General features: G+C 45.7%; 1 protein-coding gene across 1 annotated transcript in view; it reads left to right on the forward strand.

Annotated features, from left to right (window-relative positions):
* The window catches only part of s100v1 (S100 calcium binding protein V1), an 11,961-nt gene that overhangs the window by 376 nt on the left and 1,585 nt on the right, over positions 1-10,000 (forward strand). The window contains exon 2 of the mRNA XM_078244478.1: positions 8,849-8,977. Coding sequence (XP_078100604.1) covers positions 8,849-8,977 — 129 coding nt within the window. The remainder of the gene's footprint in view (positions 1-8,848; positions 8,978-10,000) is intronic.

Raw genomic sequence — 10,000 nt, forward strand, 5'->3', positions numbered from 1 at the left:
TGTGTGTGTGTGTGTGTGTCTCTGTGTGTGGATTTGCATGTCTTGTGTATTCCTGTTGCCATTGATGCTTTCTTTTCATGTTTATGCTGTTTCTGTTTTTAATGTGAAGCACTTGGGGTTTACTAAAATGAAAGGTGCTGTATAAACTGAGCCAAGATCAGCGCACGTATTTGGACAAATAGAAGTCATGATTTGATTGGAGGAATATTTGAGCTGTAACACCTGAACTGAATGTTACAGTTATGAAAGACTGTGAAAAACAGTTAGAAAGTGAGCACAGAAGTTTAGCTTAAAGTTAAGCTAAAAGTAACGACTAAACAGTTCTGTGTGTGTGTTCTCTCTGCTTCTGACTGGCTAGTAGTCCTTACCTAGGTACTGTCAGGGCACGCCCTCATACTCTGCTTCTGACTGGCTAGTAGTCCTTACCTAGGTACTGTCAGGGCACGCCCTCATACTCTGCTTCTGACTGGCTAGTAGTCCTTACCTAGCTACTGTCAGGGCACGCCCTCATACTCTGCTTCTGACTGGCTAGTAGTCCTTACCTAGGTACTGTCAGGGCCCTCATACTCTGCTTCTGACTGGCTAGTAGTCCTTACCTAGCTAGTGTCAGGGCCCTCATACTCTGCTCCTGACTGGCTAGTAGTCCTTACCTAGCTACTGTCAGGGCCCTCATACTCTGCTTCTGACTGGCTAGTAGTCCTTACCTAGGTACTGTCAGGGCACGCCCTCATACTCTGCTTCTGACTGGCTAGTAGTCCTTACCTAGGTACTGTCAGGGCCCTCATACTCTGCTTCTGACTGGCTAGTAGTCCTTACCTAGGTACTGTCAGGGCCCTCATACTCTGCTTCTGACTGGCTAGTAGTCCTTACCTAGCTACTGAGCGTGTAGTCCTTACCTAGCTACTGAGCATGTAGTCCTTACCTAGCTACTGAGCGTGTAGTCCTTACCTAGCTACTGAGCATGTAGTCCTTACCTAGCTACTGAGCATGTAGTCCTTACCTAGCTACTGAGCGTGTAGTCCTTACCTAGCTACTGAGTATGTAGTCCTTACCTAGCTACTGAGCATGTAGTCCTTACCTAGCTACTGAGCATGTATTCCTTACCTAGCTACCGAGCGTGTAGTCCTTACCTACTTACTGAGCATGTAGTCCTTACCTAGCTACTGAGCGTGTAGTCCCTACCTACTTACTGAGCATGTAGTCCTTACCTAGCTACTGAGCGTGTAGTCCTTACCTACTTACTGAGCATGTAGTCCTTACCTAGCTACTGAGCATGTAGTCCCTACCTACTTACTGAGCATGTAGTCCTTACCTAGCTACTGAGCATGTAGTCCTTACCTAGCTACTGAGCGTGTAGTCCTTACCTAGCTACTGAGCATGTAGTCCTTACCTAGCTACTGAGCATGTAGTCCTTACCTAGCTACTGAGCGTGTAGTCCTTACCTAGCTACTGAGCATGTGCGACTGCCAACAAAGATGTTCCAGCAGTGAGAGGTCTCACTCTGTAGCTAAAACAGAGACCTGAACACAGGGTGAAAAGAGGAGCTGCAGCAATGAGCAGTACAACAAAAATATGGTGTTTTTATTTTTTTATTTAACCACATAAACTTATTCTGATACAACCTCTAAATACAATTATGAACCTGAAAATGAGCCTAATATGAGCACTGTAAAGTAATAACAATACAGGGTAGAAATACCCTGATACAAGGAAAAGTCCTGCTTCAAACACTTACTTAAGTAAAAGTGTCAGCAGTGAAATATACCTAAAGAAGTCCTCTTCCAGCAGAATAATATATATTATGATTATATTTTGTTTTAAGAGTGGAAATACTCAAGGAAATTACCTTAAATGTATACTTAACTTGCAGTAAATACTTTCCTGCACCTCTCTGCATTACATCACGACACAAGGGCGTAACTTTGGGTTCAACTGGGGGGGTTGAGAGCTACAACTATCTCGGGAGGACCCGGGACGCGTCTGCATGGATTGAATAACAGTAACAAAAATATCCCAAAAAATGTCGAAACCCCCCCCATCCCCTTTCATGTCTAAAGGCGCCGACACACCAACCCGATAACCGGCCGTTGGACAGTCTGGCGAGGTCAGTGACTCGAGTCTGGTCGGTGTGTTCCATGCCATCGCCTTCATTTTGGCCGACCTGACATGCTGGGTCGGGGGGCGGGCAGTCGGACTCAAAGGGCCCATCTGATTGGTGGAGAGCTAACCAGGAAACGGGGAGCAGGATGAGCGTGACTAGAGTCTCTCAACATCTGATGAACATCTGTTAAACTGACCTTTGTTGATCTGAAATGAAGACAGATTCAGCAGCTGCACGGCCTGTTTCTCTCTTAACATGTTTCCAGAAACACGTTACGGTGAACTATTTTAGGACAATATGAGATCGTATTCTGAACGAGACGCCATGATGGTCGGGGAGCAGCCAGACCCACGTGACACGTTGTCATTTCCGGTTTTCATTTTTTGTATTAGGTCTTGCGCACGTGCAGAACGTACGCTCAAGTCGGCGTCTCTTCAGTGTGTTCTGAGGCACTTTTTGGACCAACTCGGGGGGGAGACTGATCAGTCTGCACAGCTTTCTACGTCACTAGCTGAGACGAGGGGCCTAGGGGGCTAACCGTTAGCATGCTAGCTCGTTCTCAATGGCAAAACACCTCTACAACACACACTAGTTCACCATAATCTCCAAAAGAACTACTTCCATGTCCCTGTTCTGCAGGTATTCCTCACAAAGGTGGAAGTGTTCCCTCGTTTAGAAGAAGTCTCCCAGCTAATCCTGCCTTGTTCTACTGAAGTTGGAGAAACAGCTAGCTAGCTCATGTAGTCCTTACCTAGCTACTGAGCGTGTAGTCCTTACCTAGCTACTGAGCATGTAGTCCTTACCTAGCTACTGAGCATGTAGTCCTTACCTAGCTACTGAGCATGTAGTCCTTACCTAGCTACTGAGCATGTAGTCCTTACCTAGCTACTGAGCATGTAGTCCTTACCTGGCTACTGAGCGTGTAGTCCTTACCTAGCTACTGAGCGTGTAGTCCTTACCTAGCTACTGAGCATGTAGTCCTTACCTAGCTACTGAGCATGTAGTCCTTACCTAGCTACTGAGCGTGTAGTCCTTACCTAGCTACTGAGCATGTAGTCCTTACCTAGCTACTGAGCTACTGAGCATGTAGTCCTTACCTAGCTACTGAGCATGTAGTCCTTACCTAGCTACTGAGCGTGTAGTCCTTACCTAGCTACTGAGCATGTAGTCCTTACCTAGCTAGCTGGGCATGTAGTCCTTACCTAGCTACTGAGCATGTAGTCCTTACCTAGCTACTCATGTAGTCCTTACCTAGCTACTGAGCGTGTAGTCCTTACCTAGCTAGCTCATGTAGTCCTTACCTAGCTACTGAGCACGTAGTCCTTACCTAGCTACTGAGCGTGTAGTCCTTACCTAGCTACTGAGCACGTAGTCCTTACCTAGCTACTGAGCGTGTAGTCCTTACCTAGCTACTGAGCGTGTAGTCCTTACCTAGCTACTGAGCGTGTAGTCCTTACCTAGCTACTGAGCATGTGCGACTGCCAACAAAGATGTTCCAGCAGTGAGAGGTCTCACTCTGTAGCTAAAACAGAGACCTGAACACAGGGTGAAAAGAGGAGCTGCAGCAATGAGCAGAACAACAAAAATATGGTGTTTTCTGACAATTAAACCATGTAACCCTATTCTGGTACAACCTCAAAATACAATCATGAACCAGAACATGAGCATCATATGAGGCACTTTAAAAAAATAAATAAAAGTGTTACAAGCATCAAAACAAGTGTAGAAAGCACCAAAAATGCGTTGAAGAAGGAGAAGTTTGAATCAGTCTGGCGTCCAGTGAACAGTTTGAAGGTGCGTCTGGTTTTCAGGCTGCAGCCACCGCCCTCTTTCACAACAACACGTCTGAGCTCAGTCAGCTGTTTAACTGTTCAAACTCTGTTCAAACTGCCTGAGGCCCGACAAACAGCTGCAGACCCCCCCCCCCCATCAGGGGCCCGCATTCTTCTCCCATCATCTCACTGTCTAAAGAGGAACTCCCCAAACTTTGTCAGACTCTCAGATTTCAACCTTTGTTTTTCTGGAACATCTGGGAGACACTTGACTTGAGGAAACTGTAAAAGTTAACCTTTGACAGCTACATTTAGGATATTGGGAGCCACATTTGGGAAGTTTTGCGGCACTGTGAGAGAGGGGGCTATTATGACAATACATTTTTTGGATGATGACCAAAAAAAGCATTAAAAAGCATTAAAAAAGCATAAAAATGTGTCCAAAAAAACACCAAAAATAGTCTAAAAAAGTGTCAAAAAAAGCTTCAAAAATGGTGTAAAAAAGCATTTAAAAAAAAGCATTAAAAAGCATAAAAAATGGTCTAAAAAAACATCAAAAAGTGTAAAAAAAAGCATAAAAATGTGTCAAAAAGAGTAAAAAAAAAGCTTAAAAATGTGTCAAAAAGAGTAAAAAAAAGCATAAAAATATGTCAAAAAGAGTAAAAAAAAAAGCATAAAAATGTGTCAAAAAGAGTAAAAAAAAAGCTTAAAAATGTGTCAAAAAGAGTAAAAAAAAAAGCATAAAAATATGTCAAAAAGAGTAAAAAAAAAAGCATAAAAATGTGTCAGAGAAAAAAAAAAAGCATAAAAATGTGTCAAAGAGTAAAAAAAAAAGCATAAAAATGTGTCAGAGTAAAAAAAAAAAGCATAAAAATGTGTCAAAGAGTAAAAAAGCATAAAAATATGTCAAAAAGAGTAAAAAAAAAGCATAAAAATATGTCAAAAAGAGTAAAATAAAAAAACATAAAAATATGTCAAAAAGAGTAAATAAAAAAAACTTAATGTGTCAAAAAGAGTAAAAAAACGTATTTAAAAAGAGTTTACAAAAATAGTCTTAAAAACCGCAAAATAAATGCAAATGTTGTTTTGCTGGAACATCTGGGAGGCACTTGACTAGATTTAGGATATTGGGAGCCACATTTGGGAAGTTTTGGGGCCCTGTGAGAGAGGGGGCTATTATGACAATACATGTTTGGATGATGACAACATTTTAGACTTTGTGTTTGTATAACAAAAGTTCATCCTACTCGCTACGGCGTCCATTCACACGCAATCGCAAGGTAATGGAAGTCAATGGAGGCCAAACGGCGTTGATAAACGAGTATGCGTCTTGATAACACGCCAGTAATGGCGTACGGATTGGCGTGTCATACATACGCCACTTCATGACATCAGTCTGGAATACGAGACTGATTTTTCTGTAGTTTGTTCCCAGGTGAAGATGTAAATGATTACCTTCGTTATGGTGCAACAGGAGCAACATTAAAACCAGAAAATCAAACACGACTCAGAACGAGACCTTTTTAGATCATATCAAGCTGCCTCTCGGCCCTGATTCTGATTGGCTGACGGACTGTGAGCTGCTTCTCGGCCCTGATTCTGATTGGCTGACGGACTGTGAGCAGATCCTGTGTTGACGTAATGACTCACTCTGTCAACAAGAGTCCCACCTTAAAACAATACGAGTATTTTATCTGTACTGACGTCATCACAGCTTTGTTTGGGGTCAGAAGTGGAAAGCAACTGCCATCTTCAAAGTATCCTTCAATAAACATTAAAAAGCCAGAAACACACAAGATTATGTCAAATTAAAGCTAAAAACTATTTCATTATTTATTATTATTTTTAGACAGGTTGGATCGTGTTCGAGTGGACACTAAAAACATTTTAAAAAATAAATAAAAAAGGGGTTTTAAGTATCATTCTAAGTTCATATAAAAACATTTTATTTCAAAATAAGAGCGGCAGCTTTTAGTTTTCTTGGGAATCGTGTTCTGAGCTAGTCTACAAATCTAGACCCCCCCTAGCAGCAGCAAATGCCAGGGTCCGTCTATCAACTCTCCGTTGGCTTGCGAGCTGGAAAAACCAACTTCTGGTCAGGCCAATCACATCGTGTGTCGAGTCGGTGGGCGGGGCTTAACATAATGAAGACAGAGTGAATCCCCTGCTACTTGAAAACAAAGAAGATGGCTGCTGCTGGTGAACAGGGACCGGTCGGTATTTATGGAATGGACCACCGGAGGAAAATAGGGGAGGGTCGTGTCTTTTTATTCTTTGCTGAGGGGAGGGTCATCCAACATGTTTCAGTCCAGAGGGGGAGGGGGGGGGGTGACCCAACATGTTTCAGTCCAGAGGGGGAGGGAGGGTCACCCAACATGTTTCAGTCCAGAGGGGGGGGGGGGGGTCACCCAACATGTTTCAGTCCAGAGGGGGAGGGGGGGTCACCCAACATGTTTCAGTCCAGAGGGGGGAGGGGGAGGGTCATCCCAACATGTTTCAGTCCAGAGGGGGAGGGGGGTCACCCAACATGTTTCAGTCCAGAGGGGGGAGGGGGAGGTCACCCAACATGTTTCAGTCCAGAGGGGGAGGGGGGGTCACCCAACATGTTTCAGTCCAGGGGGAGGGGGTCATCCAACATGTTTCAGTCCAGAGGGGGAGGGGGAGGTCATCCAACATGTTTCAGTCCAGAGGGGAGGGTCACCCAACATGTTTCAGTCCAGAGGGGGGGGGGGGGGTCACCCAACATGTTTCAGTCCAGAGGGGGAGGGGAGGGTCACCCAACATGTTTCAGTCCAGAGGGGGAGGGGGGGTGCACCCAACATGTTTCAGTCCAGAGGGGGAGGGAGGGTCACCCAACATGTTTCAGTCCAGAGGGGGAGGGGGGGTCACCCAACATGTTTCAGTCCAGAGGGGGAGGGGAGGGTCATCCCAACATGTTTCAGTCCAGAGGGGGAGGGGGGTCAGTCACCCAACATGTTTCAGTCCAGAGGGGGAGGGGGGGTCATCCCAACATGTTTCAGTCCAGAGGGGGAGGGGGGGTCACCCAACATGTTTCAGTCCAGAGGGGGAGGGGAGGGTCACCCTAACATGTTTCAGTCCAGAGGGGGAGGGGAGGGTCATCCAACATGTTTTCAGTCCAGAGGGGGAGGGGGGTCACGTGACCCAACATGTTTCAGTCCAGAGGGGGAGGGAGGGTCACCTAACATGTTTCAGTCCAGAGGGGGGAGGGGGGGTCACCCAACATGTTTCAGTCCAGAGGGGGAGGGGGGGGTCACCCAACATGTTTCAGTCCAGAGGGGGAGGGGGGGGTCACCCAACTTTTGTATTCGTGAAACAGCAACATTTCAAAGTGGCTTGTTTGGTGCATATTTATCCATGTAGCTCTCAGTCTCGGCCCTCCTTCGCTACCAGATGACTGACCCATGAGTTTGCTGGGGGGGGGGGGGGCAGGGGCCCCCTGGTGGCTGAAACGGATAATTGCATTGTTTAATAAATGAGAATAATTACGTCTGACATGATCAGATATTTAATGTATAGTCTTTATTGATCCCCAATGGGTGACAATTTACACTCTGTTGTTATTACACCCTACACACAGGCCTGAAATACACACACACACACACACACACACACACACACACACACACACACACACACACACACACACACACACTCATGCTCAGGTCCTTTTACATGCACTAATGGAGAGATGTCAGAGTGAGTGGGCTGCGACTGCTGAACAGGCGTCCTGAGCGGTTCGGGGGGTTCGTGCCTTGCTCAAGGGCACCTTGGCAGTGCCCAGGAGGTGAACTGGCACCTCTCCAGCTACTTGAACCAGCGACCCTGCGGTTCCCAACCCAACTCCCTACGGACTGAGCTACTGCCACCCCAACATTTTTTCCCTTAAGCTTTTCTTTGAGAAAAGAACAAAGAACGGCCCTGAAGTCATTCTTAAAAAAGGAAGACGTGTTCAGAGTTTGAAGTGTAATCTATCAGCTAGCTCTGCTCTGATTGGTTGGAGAGCTATCCTATTGGTGCAGAGGGAACTTGAAAGACAACCGTTTATCCCGCCCCTCAGATTGAGCCCAGCCAATCCCAGACCCAACATCTGGATGTGGGTCAGACCCAGACCCAACATCTGGATGTGGGTCAGACCCAGACCCAGACCCAACATCTGGATGTGGGTCAGACCCAGACCCAACATCTGGATGTGGGTCAGACCCAGACCCAACATCTGGATGTGGGGCTGGCTGGTCAGACTATGTTCTGAGCGTGTTTGTTTGCTGAAGGTGTGAACTGAACCGGGAAACATATTTAAGCAGCATTTCTGCAGCTTTTACACATTTTAACAGGATTATTAAAATGACTCAGCGTTTTAAAGCTGATGTGTTGATGACTGATCCTACTGACTGACTGATGTGTTGATGACTGATCCTACTGACTGACTGATGTGTTGATGACTGATCCTACTGACTGACTGATGTGTTGATGACTGATCCTACTGACTGACTGACTGATGTGTTGATGACTGATCCTACTGACTGACTGATGTGTTGATGACTGATCCTACTGACTGACTGACTGATGTGTTGATGACTGATCCTACTGACTGACTGATGTGTTGATGACTGATCCTACTGACTGACTGACTGACTGATGTGTTGATGACTGATCCTACTGACTGACTGATGTGTTGATGACTGATCCTACTGACTGACTGATGTGTTGATGACTGATCCTACTGACTGACTGATGTGTTGATGACTGATCCTACTGACTGACTGATGTGTTGATGACTGATCCTACTGACTGACTGATGTGTTGATGACTGATCCTACTGACTGACTGATGTGTTGATGACTGATCCTACTGACTGACTGATGTGTTGATGACTGATCCTACTGACTGACTGACTGATGTGTTGATGACTGATCCTACTGACTGACTGACTGATGTGTTGTGTTTCTGGTGTCAGTACTCAGATTTGGAGCTGGCCATCAACACGTTGGTGACAGAGTTTCATAACGCTGCTGCCGACGCCCCGACCATGAACTCCACGCAGTTCCAGACCATGATCTCCAAACAGCTACCAGGATTCTCTAAGGTACCTCTCCGCCCCACTGATCAGCACAGATTACTCGTTTAATATACCCCGTTTACACATACACTACCGGTCAAAAGTTTGGGGTCCACTCCAGACAGAATAGCAGCTGAGATCAGTTGCATTGTTGTTTTAATCAGGGCAGCAGTTTTCAGATGACATCATGTGTTGACATCATGTCTAAAGGGTTCTCCACTGTTGGAGACAGACGTGTCTGATCTTTAATCCAATATCTACATTGCCTATTATCAGCAACCATTCATCCAATGGTCCAGAGGCACATCCTGTTTACTAATCTGATATCATTTTAAAAGGCTAACTGAGAAAACATTGGAGAACCCTTTTGGTATTGTGTCAACACATGATGTCATCTGAAAACTGCTGCCCTGATTAAAACAGCAATGCAACTGATCTCAGCTGCTATTCTGTCTATAATGGATGGAATGGACAAGTCTAAGTGACCCCAAACCTTTGACCGGTAGTGTACATGGTTATTTCCCTTCGTTTGTGCCCTTCGTTTACACCTAAACTCTGAAAACGAGTCTTTCTAAAAACCTCTGGCCAGAGTGGAGATTTTGGAAAACGTAGTTTGCACGTAAACGGAGACAAACGGGGCGCCTGTGTAGCTCATCTGGTAGAGCGTGCGCCCATGTACGGAGGCTCAGTCCTCGACGCAGCGGGCCCGGGTTTGACTCCGACCTGCGGCCCTTTGCTGCATGTCATTCCCCCCCTCTGTCTCCCCCTTCATGTCTAAGCTGTCCTATCAAATAAAGGCCTAAAAATGCCCCAAAAAATAATGGTGGTTTCATCTTTGTTCAAAAGAGAGCGAGGAAATGAGTCGTTGCTGTTGTTAATATTTTTGGGATTCTGATTGGCTAACGTGGGCTTGAGTTTGTCGTTACACTGCCACCTACAGGTTACATGCTCTTGATAGCATATATACACAGGATCGTGTAAACCAAGGGGGTGAGCCTCTCCCCAGAACGCGTAGCTCCTATGGAGCCATTTTGATGCTACCAAGCCATC

This window comes from Sander vitreus, unplaced genomic scaffold (genome assembly GCF_031162955.1).
Source record: "Sander vitreus isolate 19-12246 unplaced genomic scaffold, sanVit1 ctg248_0, whole genome shotgun sequence".
NCBI classification, from domain to species: Eukaryota; Metazoa; Chordata; class Actinopteri; order Perciformes; family Percidae; genus Sander; species Sander vitreus.